The sequence below is a fragment of the Musa acuminata genome, chromosome BXJ2-10, assembly GCF_036884655.1.
Source record: "Musa acuminata AAA Group cultivar baxijiao chromosome BXJ2-10, Cavendish_Baxijiao_AAA, whole genome shotgun sequence".
In the NCBI taxonomy this organism is placed as follows: Eukaryota; Viridiplantae; Streptophyta; class Magnoliopsida; order Zingiberales; family Musaceae; genus Musa; species Musa acuminata.
In genome coordinates, this window is record NC_088347.1 from 28,602,602 (window position 1) to 28,626,022 (window position 23,421).

The 23,421-nt window shown below is 34.3% G+C and overlaps 2 protein-coding genes across 2 annotated transcripts; both read right to left on the reverse strand.

Moving 5' to 3' along the window:
• Positions 1-29: 29 nt before the first annotated feature.
• LOC135624981 (small heat shock protein, chloroplastic-like) lies at positions 30-2,481 on the reverse strand. Its single transcript, XM_065129157.1, has 3 exons — positions 2,412-2,481; positions 1,291-1,454; positions 30-616 (listed from the first exon to the last, which is right to left on the reverse strand). The coding sequence occupies exons 2-3, from the start codon at positions 1,448-1,450 to the stop codon at positions 150-152; spliced, it is 627 nt and encodes a 208-aa protein (XP_064985229.1). The 5' UTR covers positions 1,451-1,454; positions 2,412-2,481; the 3' UTR covers positions 30-149.
• A 1,136-nt stretch (positions 2,482-3,617) lies between these two features.
• LOC135625746 (26S proteasome non-ATPase regulatory subunit 6-like) lies at positions 3,618-22,890 on the reverse strand. The gene is made up of 8 exons (XM_065130836.1): positions 22,492-22,890; positions 22,289-22,403; positions 20,207-20,297; positions 19,976-20,121; positions 19,660-19,879; positions 19,466-19,574; positions 18,716-18,884; positions 3,618-3,792 (listed from the first exon to the last, which is right to left on the reverse strand). Exons 1-8 carry the CDS (start codon positions 22,625-22,627, stop codon positions 3,618-3,620), a joined length of 1,161 nt encoding a protein of 386 aa, XP_064986908.1. The 5' UTR covers positions 22,628-22,890.
• Between the last annotated feature and the right edge of the window lie 531 nt (positions 22,891-23,421).

A 23,421-nucleotide genomic window follows, 5' to 3' on the forward strand; every position in this document is an offset into this window, starting at 1 on the left:
GAAGAGCAAATGCGGCAGAAGACAGAGACTATACCCACAACTGCTCCATTGATTAAAGGACATTTTTTGACATTCCAAGATGCATGTACAGAAACAGGAAACTAAGGCGATGTTACGAGAGGAAAGACACTATCTCCGTGACGACAAGTTCATTGAACACTGATGTCAACGACCTTGCTTGAAGGTGAAGCCTTTGGAATTGTCACATAGAGCACCCCATCCTTCACCTCTGCCTTGATCTTTTCCAGGTCGATGGTATCGGGCAATGCGATCCTACTGTTATATCGACCATAGCTCTTGGCAGACCATTCTTCTTCCTCCCCTTCTTTTATTTCCTTGGGCAGTTTCTCTGCCTTGATGACCAGCATTCTTTCCTCCACCCACACCTTGACATCATTCTTGGTCATGCCGGGCATGTCGAACCTCATCTTGTACACACCTTCCCCCTCTTTGATCTCCCATGGAGTCCTTCCCCTCCTATAACCGCCCCCAAATTCCTCACCACCCACGGAAGGTAATGACGTGACACTGTAACCAAGGGGATCATCCATGATCCTCTCCATCGTCTCCATCATTTGCTGTACTGTTCTCGCGGTAGGAAATCGGTCCCACAGTCCTGAAATTTACATACGTCAACAGCCAATACCAATTCCCTTCACAATGTATAACTAATCCAATCAAGAATTGTCAGAATGTAAAGGAACAAAGACCAGCTGGTAGAATGAAAAGAAAAGAAATCAATAGTTTAAAGCTCATACACAATGAGTCCTTTCCCAAGGAATTTACTAGAAATTGATGGTGTTAAAGCTCATAAACATAGTGTTAAAGAAATCAATAAAATTCTACATTTACTAGTTACACAATTAAAATCATTTATCATATGCCTCTCTTACCCAATCTCTAACAAAGAATATGTATGCATTCTGAGCTTCCACCATACATACCCAATTCGAATCATTTATCCGATAGAAGATTTTTCATTTTCTTGTCAGCATGCATTATGAGTTCTTCATTTGAGCTTCCACCATGCATACCCAATTCAAATGATTTATCAGATAGAACTTCAATTTTTTTCATTTTCAAGTGAGTCTGCGATGGATGACGAGTCTTCAGATCTTAATCGTCTGCTTCAATCAGTTTTTTTTTTTCTCCCACTTGTATGGTGAATTTGAGAGTGATGGCATATCCAATTTCTCTTCCAAGATAATTGCTACTTTTTCTCCAAGACACAATAGACAGAGCAGAAACGCATGGAATAGATGCTGAAAGACAGAGTAGTTGAGTGAATACCATAAAGAGGAAGCTGACTGCAAACTAGAAAGATAAAGAGGGAGATGACAGTGTAGATAACTTTTTCCCTAAAGGGAATTTTACGATCAGCACTCTGAACTTCAGGCAAGAATGCTAGGAATGGCCTAACAAGATGGAGCACTCTGAACCCTCCTGCCATTTTCCTGTACGTGAACCCATAAACAATTTGCTAAGACAGAATAATAAATTGATCCAAAACATATGCACATTGGTTTAAAGGAACAATTTGAACTTTCTTTATGCTCTAGTACATCAACAATCAAAAGATAAGGAACACATGCCACATATCTAAACAATGAAAACAGATAATAATACAATCCAAGATTTGGGTAAACCAGGACATCTATTCAACATTGCGATTTAGAAACTTCAGTGAGAAAAACTATCACTGACTCGATCAGCTGGAAAGGTGGAGGAAAGCATATGATGTAATAAAAGGACTGGTTTACTGAGCTGTAAAATTTATGAATTTTCAAAAATTATTTCAAATAAAACATAATAACGTCACCAACCAAACATTTTAGCAATCACTTTCTTGCATTACAAATGATCTTTACTATAAATCCACAACATACGCAGTAAAGAAAGGCTTGAAATTTGATATAGACATCTGTACAAACATGTTTCATCACATTAGAGAAACTGACTATTCAAGTCAAAATGCTGCATAAACCGACTTATAATAACATTGAATGATTAAGACAATGCGAACAATTCTACCCACAAAGAATGAGGACTACTATATAATTGTAAATTTTAAGCAAGCATCGATCTACACGTATACTGATTCAAACTTCGGAAGGCTCCACATGAAACAATAGATCGTCCAGAAGATAACCAAAACGTCCAAAAATAGGCAGCAATGTCAAATCAGAGCACCTAAGAACAGAAAACCCTAGAAGTGTTCGTTAGTTCCTAAAACATCTCATTCAAATCCATAATTCAACTCCGCTCTTGTGATCAAGCCGTGGATCTTATAGCGATCCAGACTGCACGCCTCCAGCGCAAAACGGGACACCATCTTAGGTCGAAACCAGACCAAAAGAAACTGAAAATGAAGAGAACGCGAGATTAAAGAGTACAGTACCTCTTCGCCTTACCCTGCTTGTTTCAGGGTTGGGGTCTCGTTCTCGTATCCTTCGCCCCGGTTACTTCTGCCTTGGGACGAGGAGAGGAGCCGAGTGAGATCTGGATCAGCTCTACTTCCCTTTGCATTTATAGCATGAACAGCGGACGCGGGTTTAGCTCTTTCCACGCCCCGGTAACCCGTTATATAAGAAGCAAGTAATGAGGCGTGCTTTTTTTTTTTGAAGTTTACTATTTTGAGCCATTCTTACTATTCACAATTTCTTACTATTTATAAATTCTTAAAAATAATAAAATAATATTTTTATTTTTATTTTTACTCTTTTCTTTTCTTTTTCACCTATGCACTTATTGACGTCGACTCTTTCTGTATTTTTTTTTTTATCTTTAGATCGTCTCAATTTATTATTTATTACGTCACTTCAGACTATTAAGAAAAGGAGGAGGAGAAGAAATTTTTTTAAAAAAGGATTATAGGTAAGAAGTAAAAAAAAAATATTAGAATTGAGTTATAAAGTAAGGGCATATATATTTATTTATAAAGGAATAACTTAAGAATATTATAAATTATTAACATAAATTTATAAATAATCAAAAAGGGGTTGTAAATAATAATCCTTTTTTAATGTTTTGTTTTCTGTCATCATCTCAAATTAGTTGTTGGCTTTCACACTTTACACGCCAAAAGATACCTGACACAGGTAACCACTTTTGTCCACAAAAAGCTGCTCATATATTGTTGGTTTGGTTTTATTGATGCGTCCGAAATTTTATAATGTTTTGATAAATGACAAATATTATAAGGCAAATTATAATTTCTAATGAAATTAGAAATTCTAAACAGATGAAATCTTCTGATCACAATCGTTGTTTCAAAGATCATGACAGATCCCAGTCAATTCCAAGCTTGATGGCTAATATCTAACTCCAATATCTTCCATGGCAACAAGATTTGTGTGTATCTCACCACAGGCAATTTTACAAAGCAAGAAGGCTCATAGAAAGAACTTGTTGCTGTTAAGTAGTTTCTTCCCAAACATTTTCCAACAAGAAAAACAACCTTTAAATAAATAAATCACAAGGTCAACACTGTCCCATTGTAACTAGTTTAATGACCCAAGATAATAGTTCCTTGAGAACAGGATCATGAAGAGTTACAATCTAATAAATGAGAGTGCTGCAACTACAGAAAGTTGTCGAAAGCCAAAATGGGTATCCAGTTACAAGTCTATCACACGAGAAAGCTTCTGGATTCGGTTCAATAGGAAGTCCCCTTGCTTGATAGTTGCCTGGTAAAGTGCATTTTTGGCATCAGGTCGGTTGGTCTCCAAGATACCAGCAACCTTGTCGATCTTGCAATGAAGCTTCCCAGTTGCTATGAAGCGAGATAATCCCCTAAAGATATGTAACTAGTTAAGACATTATTGTTCCGTCAACTAAAAAGAGAGAGAAATTACGTCATAGGCACCAAAAGAAAAAGGTGTCAGAAATTTATGCATAGATGTACATGCTTCTTCCGTAACAACAACTTATAATATCAGTAAAGTCAATGTTTCCCTAAATTAGATAATATGTTCCATTGTTAGCGTAAAATCTGTAATCATGTTATTTATGATGCGGAAAAACTTTTATACCAAGATTGAAATCAAATAAATTGGATCTAACAATATTACGATGCATACCTTTCTTGTTGTTCAGAAGAAATAAACCTTATCTGATTTACAAGTGCTCCATCGTCGGATCTGAAATATCAATCTGCAAAAAGAACTAGATCCTTCTCCTCTCTTCCTATCTTTTCACAGGACCACCTAGATTGATGGATTAGGGGATTAAGGGAGAGGGAGATTGAGAGAAAAAACTTAATCTCTCACTTGACTCAAATTGAGAGAAAAACCTTAATCTCTCAATTGACTCAGATACTACTCAAAGGCGCACTTGACCCCTAGAGGTCCTATCTATCAGATGCGCACAGATGATATCTGATGATATATTAGCCCCTAGAGGTCCTGTCTATTTATAGGCGAGAGCAGAGGGTCTAGGATAAGTTATTAGGAGAGTTCCTTCCATCAAGTATATCTCCTAAGGAATCCTACTTTAATATGGACTTCTTTTCTATTGGCCAATAACCATAATCAGAATCCATTAATATCTATAATATATCTTACCTAATTAAATAGGGTCACATAATCTAACATTCTCCCACTTGGCCCAATAATTGGTAAGATACAAAAAGACTTAAAAATCAAAAATAAATAAACAAAATTTATTTAAAAACAATTTGACTCAATTGGATTCTGAAAGTTTTTGAACTATATACACGCGCGTGAATTTTAGAAAATAGGCCAATAAATCCAATAATAATAATAATACTACATTAAGTCTGACTAACAATATGAGTCATAGCGGTTGTATGCCATCAGTGTCACACTTCCTTCTATGTACCATAATACTGTTAGCCTTTCCTAATACAGTCCAAAATGACCCCTATAATTTGTCTTGTCAAGACAATCCTGTCATCACATTCAACCATAATATGTACATACATAATTGTGAACAGGATAGCAGAAACAAATAACTTTAAGTACGTAAGTAAAAATGTCAATTATAGTGTCCACTCAAACATGCATCACCATATCCTTTATGGGTTGCTCACAAACCCAATCATAAGAACATGTTCTTTCAAAATACTTTAGACCGTAAGTCTTAAGTGAATGGATCAGCAATCAATACAGTGGAACTCAAGTAATTAATTGACATTAGATGTTTCTGGACTCATCTTCTCTAACCATCAAGTACTTTATACCATAATGCATATAGATGCAATAGTACTTGTCATTCTTAGAGAAGAAAACTACTGCAATGTCATAAAATATCTTCAACGACTTGGTAATTGAGTCTGACTACACCAAGTCCTGGGATAAAAATTTTGCAGTAAAAAATTTGATCAGTGGCCTCAAAGCATGCCACAAAATCAACTTCTATTATTAATAATAATAAATTACCCCTCTAATTGATATAGATATTAACTGTAAGGTGGACTTCCTATTATCGAGGCAATTTATACAATCAGCATATGAAAAATACTATTATTTCAAGCTGATATAATTTCATACATGTGAGCATATAATCATTTGTCCCTTCCGGATATCTTATTACTTTCTCTGTAGTCCTTTAATGTTTTTACTTCTGGGTAACTCCAATATATACCCAATATTTTAACTATAAAAACTGATATATTTTCTAACAAAGACTTGAGCATAGACTTCCAACTGCGCATATACAAAGAATATCTTATTTATCTGATTCTTTACAAGTCATTTTCAAGCATTTATTATTGACTAAAATTTTGCTTTTATGATTTACTGAACAAAGCTGTATATCAAAATCATTTCAAGACTCGGTTGATATATCCTTTCTAAGACAATCTTCATAATCATTGAGGTCTATCATTGAATTACTCAATGTTAATAATATAAGATGTCTCGTTCATATCAACCATATTAAAACTCTCAGTGACAAATTCTTGATTTAGTATAATAAATCAAGATCACTATTGGTAAGACAAAATATTATCCATATATAAGACCAATATAATAAACTTGCTCCCACTGATATAAATACTAATTAATAGTATTTACCTTAAATCTGAAATAATGATATCAAGAACCTTTATATATCATTACCTTGAAGCTTGTTTAAGGTCATAAATGGATTCCTGAATTTGCATACCAAACTTTATATTTCTTTCATTTTCTTTTAGAGTAAATCATGTAGAGTAACCCATATAAAGCTAGATCTTTTAAAAATGTTTTCATATCATTATGATATAACTTAAGCTCATAATGAATCATTAATGTCATGATGATTCTTAACGAGTTCATTAAAAATCTCGTTATGGTCGATACATTCCTTACGAGTAAAACTTTTAACCACAAGTCTGACCATTATATCGTTAGACATTGTCTATTGAGCCACATTTATATAATAGACTCTTTTACAATTATTGGACAATTCGATAAATTTATCAGACACCATTCTGGTTATTAATTTTAACTCTTCTTTTATTGCATCATATTACTTTTCAGAATCATTATTTTTCATGACCTATGACAACAATAAGGGATCTATTCTGATTCCTATATCATAATATAATTCTTGTAGATATGCAACATAATAACCATAAATGACATGATTCCTTCCCCTTTGAGATATTATCAAAGTTATCAATTATGATTGTTCTACAAGACCATTAATAATGATATCAATATAATATGAGAGTTTAGTAATGTTATTTTGTTATTCACTTTTATCAAATCATTTAATGATTTGAGTAACAACAATCTCTCGAATAATAAAGGAGTATTAACTTATATCTCCTCTATATCAAAATTAAATTTCGAGATTTTCACTCCCACTGATTTACTATTTTATAGGAATCTTACATTACCAGATTTAATTGTCCTCATACTATGATTAGAGCAATAAATAATGTACCCCTTTAAACTTTTCTGAATAGATAATAAAATATTCAAAAATAATTATTAAATCAAAATTTTCTTTTATGTGAGTTGAAGACCCTTATCTCCATAAGACAATCTCAAATATGTAAATATCTTAAATCAGGTTTCCTATCATTTCATAACTTAAAAGAAGTCATGTAATTTACTTACTAGGAAAACCATTCAAGATATACATAGTTGTCTTTGAAGCTTCTTCTCACATTGATTTGGGTACAAAAGAATAACTTATCATTGCTCCTAACCATATCTATAAGGTACGATGACATCTTTCAGCAATCATATTAGGCTGTAACATATCTGGTAAATCATATACCTTATTTGTTCAAGAATCTAACAAAAGAATTATAATTGGGTTCATCATAAATACCATAAAATTTATCACCCTTTTCAGATATGATGATATTGACTTTTCTATCTAATTGTCTATCGACTTCATTTATATACACTTCAAGAGTGTAAATGGTCATAGACTTTACATGAATTAGATATACATAATCATATCTCTGTAAGCATAAAAATCTATAATTATGCTAAGTCAATAATGCGGAATTAACCTATATGCCAGGATTGAAATCAACACATAGATCAAATTATACGATGCGTACCTTTTGATGCCATCCGTTCAGAGATCTTGTTTGATCTGCTCAGCACCGTGATCCAAGATTGCTGCAGGCTCCGTCTTTAATCCGATCGCGCTGCGGAATCTGCAGGGAGTGCGAAGAGTAGACCCTTTCTCCTCTCTTCCTATCCTTTCACAGGATCACTCAGATTGATGGATTTTGGGAGAGGGTTTTGGGAGAGAGTCAAGGAGAATAACTAAATTCCTCAACGGAGAGATGCGACGTTATAACGCTCTAACCCACTAACTCCCTTAGAGATCCTGTCTTTTAATAGGCGAGAGCAGAGGGTCTACGATGAGATGAGATCTCAGAAGATTTCCTCCCATCAAGGATATCTCCGAGGAATCGTTCCGTAGTGGACTTAGTCTTGGCTAAAATATCGCAACGGAACCCAATTCTATTATATATCTTATTCAATAAAAAGGCCACATATTCTAACATTCTCCCACTTGGCCCATTAATTGATAAGATATAAAAGAGATACAAAATCAAAACAAACAAAACAAAATTTGTTTGAAAACAATTTTATCTAATTGGATTCCAAAAATTTTGAAAAGCATTTTATACATGGCCATGTTTTAAAAATAAGCCAATAAGTCCAATAATCACAATAATACTATATTAAGTCCAACTATCAATGCGAGTCATAGCGGTTGTATTTCATCAATGTCATACTCCCTTCTATGTACCACAACATTGTTAGTCTTTCCTAACATAGTCCATAATGACCCCTGTAATTTGTCTTGTCAAGACAATCCTGTTATTACATTCAACCATAATATGCATAAACATAAATGTAAACAGGATAACAGAAACAGATAACTTTAATTAAGTAAAATGTCAATAATAGCATCCACATAAACATGCATCACCATATCCTTTATGACTTGCTCACAAGCCTCATTCTAAGATCATGTTCTTTGAATATTTTGCACTGTAAGGCTTTTGTCAATGGATCAGCAATCATCATAGTGGTGCTCAAGTTCTCAATTGACACTTGCTGTTTCTGGACTCTTTCTCTAACCACCAAGTACTTTAACTCAATGTGCTTGGAACCACTAGAGTACTTGCCATTCTTAGAGAAGAAAACTGCTGCAGTGTTATCACAAAATATCTTCAGCGGCTTAGCAATTGAGTCGACCACACCAAGTCCTGAGATAAAATTTCGCAGCCATAAAGCTTGATTTGTGGCCTCAAAGCATGCCACAAATTCAGCTTCCATTGTTGATGATGCAATAAGCGATTGCTTTGCACTTTTCCAAGAGATTGCCCCACCAGCTAACATAAATACAAATCCTGAAGTGGACTTCCTACTGTCGAGGCAATTTGCAAAATCAGCATCTGAATATCCAGTTACTTCAAGCTGATCAGATCTCCTGTATGTGAGCATATAATCTTTTGTCCCTTGTAGATATCTCATTACTTTCTTTGCAGCTTTCCAATGTTCCATTCCTGGGTTGCTTTGATATCTTCCCAGCATTGCAACTGCAAAACTGATATCTGGTCTTGTACAAGTTTGAGCATATAGTAGACTTCCAACTGCGCATCCATAAGGAATATTCTTCATTTGATTCTTTTCTAAGTCATTTCTAGGGCACTGGTTTTGATTGAATTTTTCACCTTTAATATATCCTTTCTGAGACAATCCTAATAATCCTTGAGATCTATCCCTAAATATCTCAATGCCAATGACATAGGATGCCTCATTCATATCAACCATCTTAAAGTTCTTGTTGAGAAATATCTTGGTTTCGTGCAATAAACCAAGATCACTACTGGCAAGAAAAATATCATCCACATATAAGACCAATATAATAAATTTGCTCCCACTTACCTTCAGGTATATACACTGATCAACAGTGTTTTCCTTAAATCCGAAGGAAGTAATGGTATTATGAAACTTTATATACCATTGTCTGGAAGCTTGTTTAAGGCCATAAATGGATTTCTTAAGTTTACAAGCCCAACTTTCTTTTCCCTTTTCTATGAATCCTTCAGGTTGTTCCATATAGATTTCCTCATCCAGATCCCCGTTCAGAAATGCCGTTTTCACATCCATCTAATGCAACTCAAGATCATAATGAGCTACTAATGCCATAACGATTCTCAATGAGTCCTTTTTAGAAACAGGAGAAAAAGTCTCATTATAGTCGATGCCTTCCTTCTGAGAAAAACCTTTGGCCACAAGTCTGGCTTTATATCGTTCGATATTGCCCGTTGAGTCGCGTTTTGTCTTAAAGACCCATTTACAACCGACTCTTTTACAATCATTGGGCAATTCAACGAGATCCCAGACATCATTCTGTACCATTGATTTTAACTCTTCTTTCATTGCATCATACCATTTTTCAGAATCGTTACTTTCTATGGCTTGTGAAAACGATAAGGGGTCTCTTTTTATTCCTATATCATAATCTGATTCTTGTAGATATACAACATAATCATCAGAAATGGCATGTTTCCTTTTCCTTTGAGATCTTCTCAAATCTGCCAATTGTGATTGTTCTACAAGATCATCAGCGGCGACATCAACATCATGTGAGAGTTCTTGGATGTTATTTTATTGTTCACCCTCATCAATACTCTCATTGATTTGAGGAACAACAATCTCTCGGACAGGAGATGATATGGGAGAATTATCCTGAATCTCCTCAATATCAAAATTAATCCTTCGAGATTTTTCACTCCCACTAATTTTACCATTTTCTAGGAATTTTGCATTACCAGATTCTACTATTCTCATACTATGATTAGAGCAATAAAATCTGTATCCCTTGGATTTTTCTGGATAACCAATAAAATATCCTGAAATAGTTCTTGGCTCCAATTTCTTTTCATGTGGATTGAATACTCTTATCTCTGCAGGACACCCCCATATATGTAGATGTCTCAGACTGGGTTTCCTACCAGTCCATAACTCAAAAGGAGTCGATGAAACTGACTTGCTAGGAACCCTGTTCAAGATGTACATAGTTGTCCTAAGAGCTTCACCCCACATCGACTCAGGTACAGAGGAGTAACTCATCATGCTCCTAACCATATCCATCAGAGTACGATTTCGCCTTTCAGCAACATCGTTCTGCTATGGCACACCTGGTAATGCATATTGAGCACAAATACCCCGTTGTTCTAGGAATCTAGCAAAAGGACCAATATTCTGACTAGATCCATCATATCTGCCATAAAATTCACCACCTCTATTAGATCTGACAATTTTAACTTTTCTATCTAATTGTCTCTCCAACCTCATTTATGTATATTTCAAGAGTATCAACGGCTTGAGACTTTTCATGTATTAGATAAACTTTGCCATATCTGGATAGATCATCTATAAATGTGATGAAATATTTTTCTCCACTAAAACAAGGAATATGGAGTGGTCCGCAGATATCAGTATGAATAATCTCAAGGAGTTCTTTACTTCTTGTGGCATTTTTCTTTATTTGTTTAGTTTGTTTTCCCTTAATGCAATCTATACAAATATCAAAATCAGTGAAGTCTAAATGTTCCAAAATATTATCCTTCATTAATCTTTCAATTCTTTCCTTGGAGATCTGCCCCAATCGTCTATGCCACAATATGGAAGATCTTTCATTATTGAAACTACGTTTCAATCCAACATTTGATTGTAGGGTCATTAGTGTCTTTGCAAACTCAAGATCCAAATTAATTCTGTACAAATCATCACACAGAATTCCAGAACCAACTTTTATTGAATCGTAAAATATGTTGAGTTTGCCACTACCAAAAGAAATACAATATCCCAACTCATCAATTCTAGAAAGAGAAATCAAATTTCTAGAAATTGTAGGGACATAACATGTGTCAACAAGATCCATCAAGTGACCCGTCTCTAAGCGTAGACGATAAGTTCTCATTGATATCACTTTCGCTTTAAGACGATTTCCCATAATAATGAATCTTTCATGTTCTTTTGGTTTCACCGGAATCTATCCACCAAGTGTTAAAAGGAACTTCTGTAATGTTTGATTCGAAACATACAAAGGTCGAGTTAATACCTTTCTTTTCGAACCAAGTCTTGCGTTTAATGCAATCCTTCTTCACATGTCCTTTCTTGCCACAAAAGAAGCACTTTACAGTAAAGGCTTTCTTTTCATTAGTCTGTTTAACATTTCCAGACTTAGCAAATCTCTTTGATGGATGATGCTTCAACTTTCTTTTCTTATTACCTCCTCCTTGAGTAGTCGTCATAATATTATATGAATTTTCCTGCCTTAATCTCAATTCTTCCTGAACACACATGCTAGTCAACTCATTCAAGTTCCACTTATCCTTATTTGTATTATAGTGAATCTTGAATGGGCCAAACTGAGAAGGAAGAGAATTAAGAATAAATTGCACGAGGAAAGATTCATCAACATTCATGCCTAATGTTTTAAGTTTTGCAGCTTTGTCGGCCATATTGAGGATATGATCCTGAATTCCTCGAGTACCATCATACTGAGCCGTAGTCAGTTCTTTCATCAATGTGCCAGCCAATGACTTATCAGCAGATTTAAATCAGTCTTCAATAACCTTTAAATATTCCTTTGCGCTAGTTGCAATCGGTAATGAAGTCTTTATATTATTTGCAATTGTCATTCTTATGAACATTAAACTAAGCCTATCAGATCTTTCCCAAGCCTTCATTTCATTAACTTGTTCTGCAGTACTTTCATCAGTCAAGTCTGCAGGCTTTTCAATAAGTAATGCTAGATCAAGATCTAATACACCCAGTGTGAATTGCACATGCTCTAACCATTCTGAATAATTTGATCCAGAAAGTACAGGGACACTTGAAGCATATGAGTGTATATGCGGAAGTACCACTGCAAAAATATATATAACAACATTAATGCTTTGAGTTTGTCAAAAATTGATGAATTATTGATATCATCTATATTACACCTTTGGGTGAAATATTGACATATCTAGTGTTCACTCAAGAATATTTTGGAGGACTGATACCATCCTTGAGGAATATGTATTGTTACCTTTGGGTATACAACCCTAAACTGCAAGGATATCTAAAATAGTATCATCCTACCCCATCACATAATTATTTGAATTAGATTCTCCTTTGGGATTATCTAAATCTCATAATTATATGTGCCATTATGAATATTATTTCTTTAATATCATTTAGGACTAATTCTTTAATATTATTTTATAAGTCATTAGTCCAGGTCACTTTGGTGGCTTCAAGACTAATACCATGATATAAAATAAAAATGTCCTATAAATGATAAAGCTTTTATTGTAATTCATATCACAAAAGTCTATCATCCTAGGCCACTTTGGCAGCTACTAGTCAGATAGAACTTAGGAAAATGAATTACAAATAATATTCATCAATTTATTTAATTTTTGCTAAGTAATTCAATAATAAAATGACCATAATAATTATTGAATACTAATGCAAAACAGTTCAATAATAAAGAACAATAATAATTATTGAATATTAATACAAAACAATTCAATAATAAATAACCATAATAATTATTGAACAATAATGTAAAACAATTCAATAATAAAATAACAACAATAATTATTGAACATTTATATAAAGCAATTCAATAATTAATTACCATAATAATTATTGAACTTTAATACAAAGCAATTCAATAATAAATAACAATAATAATTATTAAATTTTAATGCTAAGAAGTTCAATAATAAATAACCATAATAATTATTGAACATTTATGTAAAGCAGTTCAATAATAAAATAACCATAATAATTATTGAACTTTAATAAAACTCATATGATAATTTCAAACATATACATGTGAATAAATAAATAAAAATTCCAAAAACGATAATTGGATTTTAATTTTATTTACCACATATATAATGAATAATTCATATGAGAAAACTATAAAATAAACCATAATTTATAGTTCTTTTTTTTTAATCAAAATTAAATCCAATCAAATAATCAAAAAATATAATCATGATTAAAATTAATCATAATTATAATAAATGATATTTATCAATTTTATAATTGAGAATATAACCTAAATTTCTCAATTTCATAATGATAAAAACCGAAAATATTTGATAGGATATAAATCGAAAATATGCGAATGACAGAACTATAATTTGGCAGAAATTAGACCCGAGGGCAAAACCGTAAATATGTTGACAGAACTAAAATGTAATTACGATATTTGCAAAGGGTAAAACTGTAAATTTTCAAAAACCCTATCCTCGAGGACAAAAACGTAAATATGCCAAAACCCTAATCTGCCATCGCCGCCGCCGCCTGCGCGAGCGGCGCTGCCGCTGCTGCCTGCGACTGCGGGCTGCCGCCTGTGCGCGGCTGCGGGCTGCCGCCTGTACGCGGCTGCCAGCGAACGTCTGTGCGCGGCCACTGCCGCCGCGGGGCTGCTACTGCTCACGCGCGGCCGCTGCCGCTGCGGCGGTTCCTGCCCGCGGGTGGCAGCTGCCAGCACGCGGCCGCCGCCTGTGCACGGCCAACTCACGCATGGCCGCCACCTGGGCTATCTGCCTGCGTGCGGCCGACCGTCGCATGGACGGATTCTGGCCGTGTGCGACCGGGGTTCTGTGATGCCGTCCCACGGATGGAGTTCCGTGATGCCGTCCCACGGACGGAGTTCCGTGATGCCGTCGCAAGGACGGAGTTCCGTGATGCCGTCACGTGGACGGAGTTCTGTAATGTCGTCACGCTACTCGGCGTAACCGCAGATTTGCAGCGAGGTCGACGGTGACCATTACTGCTTAGCAGTTCTTGGAAGACAAAGGTAATTATGCATCGTAAATTAATTTACAGATCTAATGCATGATTTCAAAAACCGGACTCTGATACCAATTGTAAGCATAAAAATCTATAATTATGCTAAGTCAATAATGCGGAATTAACCTATATGCCAGGATTGAAATCAACACATAGATCAAATTATACGATGCGTACCTTTTGATGCCATCCGTTCAGAGATCTTGTTTGATCTGCTCAGCACCGTGATCCAAGATTACTGCAGGCTCCGTCTTTAATCCAATCGCGCTGCGGAATCTGCGAGTAGACCCTTTCTCCTCTCTTCCTATCCTTTCACAGGATCACTCAGATTGATGGATTTTGGGAGAGGGTTTTGGGAGAGAGTCAAGGAGAATAACTGAATTCCTCAACGGAGAGATGCGACGTTATAACGCTCTAACCCACTAACTCCCTTAGAGATCCTGTCTTTTAATAGGCGAGAGCAGAGGGTCTACGATGAGATGAGATCTCAGAAGATTTCCTCCCATCAAGGATATCTCCGAGGAATCGTTCCGTAGTGGACTTAGTCTTGGCTAAAATATCGCAACGGAACCCAATTATATTATATATCTTATTCAATAAAAAGACCACATATTCTAACAATCTCAACACATTATTTATATGGTAATAAGATGTCTCTCTATAATGAGACAAAAGCATATACTGATAAACATAACCTCAAGGAGTTTATAAAACTAAATTTCACTTTAATACTAATTATATGATCATTGTAAACTTATGATTCATAATAATTCTGCATAGACTATTATACAGAATTCAAAAATTAATTTTATTGAATCACAGTAAGTTTACGACCATCAAAAGGAAAATAATATTATAACAATTCTAGGTAAAGAACTTAAATTCCCAGAATTATAAGAACATAACATGGATTCTCAAGATTTATCAAATTGAATCATATAAGCGATAAATACAAACTAATATCGCTTTCACTTTAAAATGATTCCCTAGATAAATATCTCATTCTCTTTTGGTTTTATCCCAATATCTATTATTGGTAACATATGATGAAGCATCAAATTAATCCATCAATAATATCCATAATATTTGATTTGAACCATACAAAGGTTATAATTATACCTTTTTTTTTATTTCAAATCAAATCTTATATTATATTTCTTCTTCACATAATTTTATTTGCTACAAAAGTAACACTTTATTGTGAAGATATTCTTTTATGAGTTTATATAATAATTATCAACTTAGATGGAATTACGCTTCATACTTATTTTAGTGTTACCTACTCCTTGAGTAGTACTCAAAATGTTATGAGTCTTGAGCTTACAGCTTTATCATTTATTTTGAGGATATAATCTTAAATTCCTCAAATACTATCATAGTAAGGTGTCAACTAATGACTTATCAGATAATTTAAATTTATCCTTAGATATTCTCATGCGCTAGTTGTAGACTGTATTGAAGTCTAAATATCATAAAATTGAGTATTTCATGCCTTTCTTGATCAGTCACCTCAATTATTTATTTCACAGAACTTTCAGTAATTATGTTCTGTTCAATTAATCTGATCAAAATCTCACTCACTCAATACAACTTGTATATGCTCAAACCATTTATTTCAGAAAGTATAGGGACATTTACAGAAACACAATAAAGGAAGTGCCACAGTAATAATATAACATTAATGCTTTGAGTTTCCAAAATGTGATGAACTATTGATATCATCTATATTTCACCTTTGGGTAAAATATTGACATATCTAGTGTTCACTCAAAATCACTTATGGAGGACTGATACCATTCTTGTGGAATAGTGTTGTTACCTTTGGGTATACAACCCTAAACTGCAAGAATATCCAAAATAGTATCATCCTTCCCCATCACATAATTATTTGAAATAGATTCTCCTTTGGGATTATCTAAATCTCATAATTATATGTGCCATTGTGAATATTATTTTATTTAATGTCATTTAGGATGAATTCCATAATGTATTTTATAGATTATTAGTCCAGGTCACTTTAGTGGCTACAGGACCAATACAAAAATATAAAATACAATCTAAAATATCCCATGAATGACATGAACTTTATTGTAATTCATATCCCATAAGCCTATCATCCCAGGCTACTTTGGTAACTACCGGTCAGATAAAACTTAGAAAGATAAATTACAAATAATATTCACTAAATTTCTTTAACCTGATTCATGCTGTCATTATGAATATTATTTTATTTAATATCATTTAGGACTAAATACATAATGTATTTTATAAATTATCAGTTCAGGTCACTTTGGTGGCTACAGGACCAATACAAAAATATAAAATACAATCCAAAATGTCCTATAAATGATAAGACCTTTATTATAATTCATATCACAAAAGTTTATCATCCAAGGCCACTTTGGCAGCTACAAGTCAGATAAAACTTAAGGAAATGAATTACAAATAATATTCATCAATTTCTTTAATTTATGTTAAGCAGTTCAATAATAGAATAACAACCATAATAATTATTGAACATTAATGCTAAGCGGTTCCAATAATAAAATAACCATAATAATTATTGAACATTAATGCTAAGCAGTTCAATAATAGAATAACCATAATAATTATTGAACTTTAATGCTAAGCAGTTCAATAATAGAATAACCATAATAATCATTGAACTTTAATTAGCAAAAGAAAACTCATATGATAATCATGATAATATATAAATCATGTCTTCATTGCCTTCATGTGAAAGATAAATATTATTTCACAATTTCAAATATATATACATGTGAATAACTAAATAAATATCCAAGAACAATAATTGGACTTTATTTATCACATGTATAATCAATAATTCATATGAGAAAACTATGAAGTAAACCATAATTTATAGTTTTTTTTTAATCAAAAATTAAATCCAATCAAATAACCAAAATATAATCATGATTAAATTCAATCATAATTATAATAAATCATATTTATCAATTTTATAATTGAGAATATAACTTAAAATTCTCAATTTGAATAAAATTGTAAATATACGATAGGATTAAACTGAAATTAAGAAATTCACGAAGGGCAGAACTGTAATTTGGCAAAATTAGACCCGAGGGTAAAATGGTAAATATGTTGTCAGAACATAAACTGGAATTACGAAATTTGCAAAGGGTATAATTGTAATTTTGCAAAACCCTAACCTCGAGGTCAAAACCGTAATTATGCCAAAAACCCTAATATGCCTACGCCCGCGCACGACCGCTGCCACTACCTACGCGCGGCTGCCGCGGTTCCTGCTCGCGCTTGGCCGCCGCTTGGCGCTTGGCGCGGCTGCCGCTGCTAGCGCTTGGCAGCGGTTGCCACCATCTGCGGCCACCGCCCTTCCGTAATCACCGCGTTCACATGCGGTGCGGGATGTCCGTGATGCCGCCACCATTCGCAAGCGAACCTCTGCCTGTGCACGACCGTGATGCGTGGCTGCGGGGTGGTACACGACCCTTTGTCGACAACGATCAACAGAGATAATCATCTCAATAACATCGATGATAGTAAACAGTAAATTCATCGATCAAACATAAAATTATACATTGCTCGTAATCAATAATAGAGCAAATCATATAGAAAAAAAAAAACAGATCAATAATATCCGACGAATCATTCAAGCATCGTAAAGAACAATAATAGATCTAATATATTTGATCTCAAGAACCTGGCTCTGATACCAATTGTTAGCATAAAATCTATAATCATGCTATCTATGATGCGAAAAAACTTTTATACCAAGATTGAAATCAAATAAATTGGATCTAACAATATTACGGTGCATACCTTTCTTGTTGTTCAGAAGAAATAAACCTTATCTGATTTACAAGTGCTCCATCGTCGGATCTGAAATATCAATCTGCAAAAAGAACTAGATCCTTCTCCTCTCTTCCTATCTTTTCACAGGACCACCTAGATTGATGGATTAGGGGATTAAGGGAGAGGGAGATTGAGAGAAAAAACTTAATCTCTCACTTGACTCAAATTGAGAGAAAAACCTTAATCTCTCAATTGACTCAGATACTACTCAGAGGTGCACTTGACCCCTAGAGGTCCTATCTATCAGATGCGCACAGATGATATCTGATGATATATTAGCCCCTAGAGGTCCTATCTATTTATAGGCGAGAGCAGAGGGTCTAGGATAAGTTATTAGGAGAGTTCCTTCCATCAAGTATATCTCCTAAGGAATCCTACTTTAATATGGACTTCTTTTCTATTGGCCAATAACCATAATCAGAATCCAATAATATCTATAATATATCTTACCTAATTAAATAGGGCCACATAATCTAACACCTTATAGATACTTACGACGTTATAATGTATTTAAGAATTTAAAATTTTCAGGACAAAACATTGACCACTAACGATTCAGTTAAAGTACTTACTGATCAATGAAACCAATAGATACTCCAAAAGCTGCCGCCATTGCTTCCATAGTCACACTCTTGTAGGATTCAAGGAACTGGGAATAAACTACTGTGCTAACTTCCCTCACGTAGAACCGGAAATGAGGTTGTAGATATCGATCCAACTTTATCTGCTCAGTCAGTCCAGCTGAGAAGCAAGACCAGTAAAGACCACAATCAAACAAGTTATATTTGACCAAACAAGGCAATTTCGATAGAAATATTAATGAACATGTAAGTTGAAAGTAACTATGATGATAAACCATAGTAAATATATTAAGTACAACCATTATGGTTAGTAAACCTTGTCAAGTGAAGCTATTTAATAGCTAAATGATACTGCAAAAGATAGGATTTGACACAATCATGTCAAAAGGCTGCATATATTAGATTCTAAAGCTAAGCAGTTAACGGGTATAAAGGTATGAACTGTGAAGTAAATTACTGCAGAAAGAATAAGAGGGTGGATGAGTAACAAAACTTGGAAGAGACATGATAGAAACATGAGAAAATATCATTTTAGGAACTCAAATAACACACAACCATTTAACATCAATCAATCTAAAGATTAATGCTACGACATGAACTTGGGCAAGAACTGTTACACACTTATGTTATGACATTAAGATAACTAGCACAATTATCATGCAAATACAAAAATGGGAACAAACAAATAGGATCTTTTATTGTTGCATAGGATGGACATGTTTTAAAAAGTTGTCCGCTTACAAAATGCAGAGAAAAATGACTTGAAGTGGCAGCCATAGAGGGAGTTAAGAAATTCAGATAGATGTGATATCTTGCCAATCACTGTAAGGATTTCAGGTGCATCCACAACCTGCCATATAATTCATCAAAATATAAGCCGGTTGAAAAAACACAAAAAAACAAAAAACAGAGACTCGTCTTATTTATTGGAATACCTTTTGTTTAAGTGAGACTCTGTCCAACGATATAATGCTTGTAAGGACGGTATAGAAAATGAAGGTATCATAAGAGAATATCTCATCAGTTGTGAAGGTCGATATTGAGTCCAAAAACAAACTGGCTGCTTTCTTAAAGTTCCTGGTAGACATGCAATATAAGCCTTCGTATACTTTCAACCTATTCTTTCTCTCCCAATCACCACCACCTTCAAATAAGCTGCCATGATCATGCCAAGATGAAATAGATTCAGCACAAGCCTTATCAGAAAGTGCATAATGGATTTACTCTTAACACCAGAAATCAAGAACTTACTTCTTAGCCTTGTCAATTGATTTAGAAATGAGATCAAAATCCATATAAAAGAAGCCAAGTTGTAAGGTATAGAAGACCAGGTCCATCTTTTGACCAGCAGCAACAGTTTTTCCCTCAGTTGTTTTGAGCTGCTCCAATGCCTTTTCCTGTAAATGGAAAAATGAAATGTCATGAGTATAAATGTAACACTAAATATCACAGTGAACCTCAGAAATTTGAAGCCCTGAATACCTTGTCACCAATCCGAATGAAGAACAAGGACTTTGCTAAATGAGCTTCACGTACTTCACTTTCTCCTAGGTTTTCTTCAGCATCGGCAATCCTATTTTGTATCAAAAGTGAAATCTTATTTTTGATGTTACATCATAATTGATAATTTCGTAAGACCAAATTATACTATAAGATTATTGCATATTGCCAAGATTCCGCACACCATATGGTGAAGTTAGAAAAGGACAATGATTTCTTTAAAATTCACAGTGAAACCACTCTTATATTCATTATTTATTTTCTCCTTTAAAGAAATTCAAAGGATAAAACAAGATTGGAAGTAGTTAGAGGTGATACTAAATTTCTTCAAAGCAAGAGATACTATCAGATTTATGACATTATTTTACAGATTAGAGATGTTGTCCCAAATCCCGATTATCATATGAACAATGTTACATATCAAGACTTAGTGCCCAGATTAAGGCATGAGTCACGGACATAGAGCATACAACCAGAGGACAAAGGGGGTGGGGTCAGAGGCAATGTGCTAGTCTGTGACTCATGCTTTACTAGATTATGCTTAATAATAAGGTTGTCAATAGAGAAAATTTTAGACAGATATCCTCAAGAGCTGAACGCCATCCAGTAAGGTGAACAAGACACAAACTTGAAGCAAACATGAAATACCTATGTAAGATCCATAACCAATTGTACATATTAGATACAAGAACGGATATCGGGCTTTACCATACGGTACTTCTTGTTAAATCCGAAGCAGACTCAAGCTATTCAGAGCCATCGAAATAATGTAATCAGCATTGAAAAATATTTAGATATTTTTCGTATACATTAAGCTTTGGCCAAATATAAATCCAAGTATATAATAAGATTTAGAAGGCTAGATATATATACATTTACAAGATGGGGTTAAAATCTTATATCATTATATTTAGGGTTAGAATTTAACTAGGTCCAAAATCAAATCTAAATCCAGTAAGGCTTCTATGTGGGATTTTTTTCCGGTCAAGAAGCTTAGTGAAACAAATTTCACGAGGCGATTTATGCTAATTGGTTTATATTGTTGAGCAACAATAAACAAATTATTGAAAAAATTATGTGTGAAGATGAGAATGTTAAGATGGATGTCTAGTATCATAACAAAGGAATAAAAATTATTGCATATGTGAAACATGAGCACCACACATTAATCTAAATAAAGGAATCATTTGATATAATTTGAACATGACCAACGGAAACTTGAAAATGCACAGGCAAGGCAAGGAGACTCAATCTCAATTACAAGTACATAGGAATCTCTGGATCTCATTCCATCTTTAGATAATCTAAAACTTAAAACCAGATGACATATTGAATCACTTACAGTTGACCCTATCCATCTAGAAGTCAAATTCTCCCTTGTATATCAGAACTAATGAAATTACGAAATAGGAACTCAATAATTGCAAAATTCATCTTCTGCCAAAACCCAATCTCAATAGCAATATCAGTGTGCAATGCCCCAGTCTGGTCAATTGTTGAGAACAAGGGTATAAATGCTAGTCCATACTGTACTATATATTGGCCGATCAACAAACCAGGGTGTTACATCAGTCTGGCGGGCACAATCAAATACATGGTTGACAACTTATGTATGGCTAGTATCGGTGATATATTCTAACACCAATGGTTAAAGCCAACCATAGAGAGCATCTTTGACATAAAGCATTTGATCTCCATAAAATAGAAAAAGAAAAAAAGGCTACTTAGATACTTGACCAGATCTACATCAAGAAAATTAAAAAAATATTGTAAAATAAGGATAATGCACTGTTAACACGTAAATGTAAATTAAGTGTCTACAAAAAAAATCAGCACAAATCTTGTCATGAGTAGGAAAATATAAATGAACATATCTCATGGAGAAAAAAAAAAGAACAGACAATATTGCATATTAAGGAACATTCATTATTTAGATTCACCGAGTTATTAATCTCTCTCTGTCTCCCTATCCCTCTATGTTTATACGTTTTCTGTGTCATATTCAAACAACATCAATAGGAAACAGAAACAAACAAAAACAAGAACTAAAACAACGGATCTCACTTGTCATCGAGCGTCTTAAGCTCGTCCTCGATCCTCTTTCTCATGCGATCAAGAACCGCAGTGTCCATCTCCAGCACCGAGGCGACAGCGAGGGACTCGTAGAGGGAGGCCATGTCTGTCGAACAAGCATGCAATAACATCAGGACCGCGAATGGAAGGAAGAGAGAAAGGGCACAAATGGTGGATGTCGTCGTCATTGTTACCACGGGTCTTGACGGCATCGAGGACCTCATCACGGAGGCGGACCTTCTCGATGTCGTCGACGTCGGGGTGGGTGAGGAGGAAGAGCTTGTGGGCGAGGGCGATATGCTGTTGCTGAGTGCCGTCTTGCGCTTCCATTGCTCCCTTACGCTGTCTTCTTTTCCTTCGTCGCTTCGTTTCCGCTTCGGTTTTATAGGGTTTCCGCCCTGGCTTAACGGGCGCGGCTCGTTTGTCCACGAAGCCCTGAATCCGAACTCGGAGCCTAAACTGACCCGAATCCGAATCAACGATCGGGGTTTGGGTTTGGGTTTGGGTGGGCTCAACCTCGGTTCGGTTTTCCTATTAAGAATAAAATAATTCCAACGGGTGAAAATTAACCTAAAAGACTTAGTACTCTTATGTAGGTTTTATTTACCAACTCAAAATATCTTGTATTATATCTAACCATTTAATCTGAATTTAGTCCTATCCAAAATAGAAGATCGTTGAATATTTGAAGAAGAAATTTATTTGAAGGCGAAAAATATCTATACCTCATATTCTTTTATCCCATAATCATATCATTTATCTCTTTTCATTGTGTTTTGAGGTGAGTACTTTCAATACGTTTCAAGATCTTAATTATTATCATTTTTATATTTAAAAATAATTAAATTATATATTAGTTGTTTTTTTTATAGATATAGTATATATATAAAGGAGACGTTTTGGGATGCATCAAATGTTTGAATTATTTTCTTATCATAAGTGGATGCACTGAAAGGAGACGATGTATTGGTATATATTTTTATTTTTGATAGATACATCATGCATAAAGAATATATTGGGAGAAGTAATATATACTTGGATTATCTTTTTAAACCCAGAAAATGTATTATGCATAAATTGAATATTTTTTATTGCATCAAGTGTTTTCGATACTTTTTTATTGC

Excerpts from the sequence above, each read along its gene's own strand:
- LOC135624981 (XM_065129157.1), bottom strand. The coding sequence starts at position 1,450 with ATGGCAGGAGGGTTCAGAGTGCTCCATCTTGTTAGGCCATTCCTAGCA. Across the intron at positions 617-1,290 it reads CAGTCAGCTTCCTCTTTATG|GACTGTGGGACCGATTTCCT; the intron begins GTATTCACTCAA and ends TGTAAATTTCAG.
- LOC135625746 (XM_065130836.1), bottom strand. The coding sequence starts at position 22,627 with ATGGAAGCGCAAGACGGCACTCAGCAACAGCATATCGCCCTCGCCCAC. Across the intron at positions 22,404-22,491 it reads CGATGCCGTCAAGACCCGTG|ACATGGCCTCCCTCTACGAG; the intron begins GTAACAATGACG and ends CTTGTTCGACAG. Across the intron at positions 19,575-19,659 it reads GAGTCTCACTTAAACAAAAG|GTTGTGGATGCACCTGAAAT; the intron begins GTATTCCAATAA and ends ATTATATGGCAG.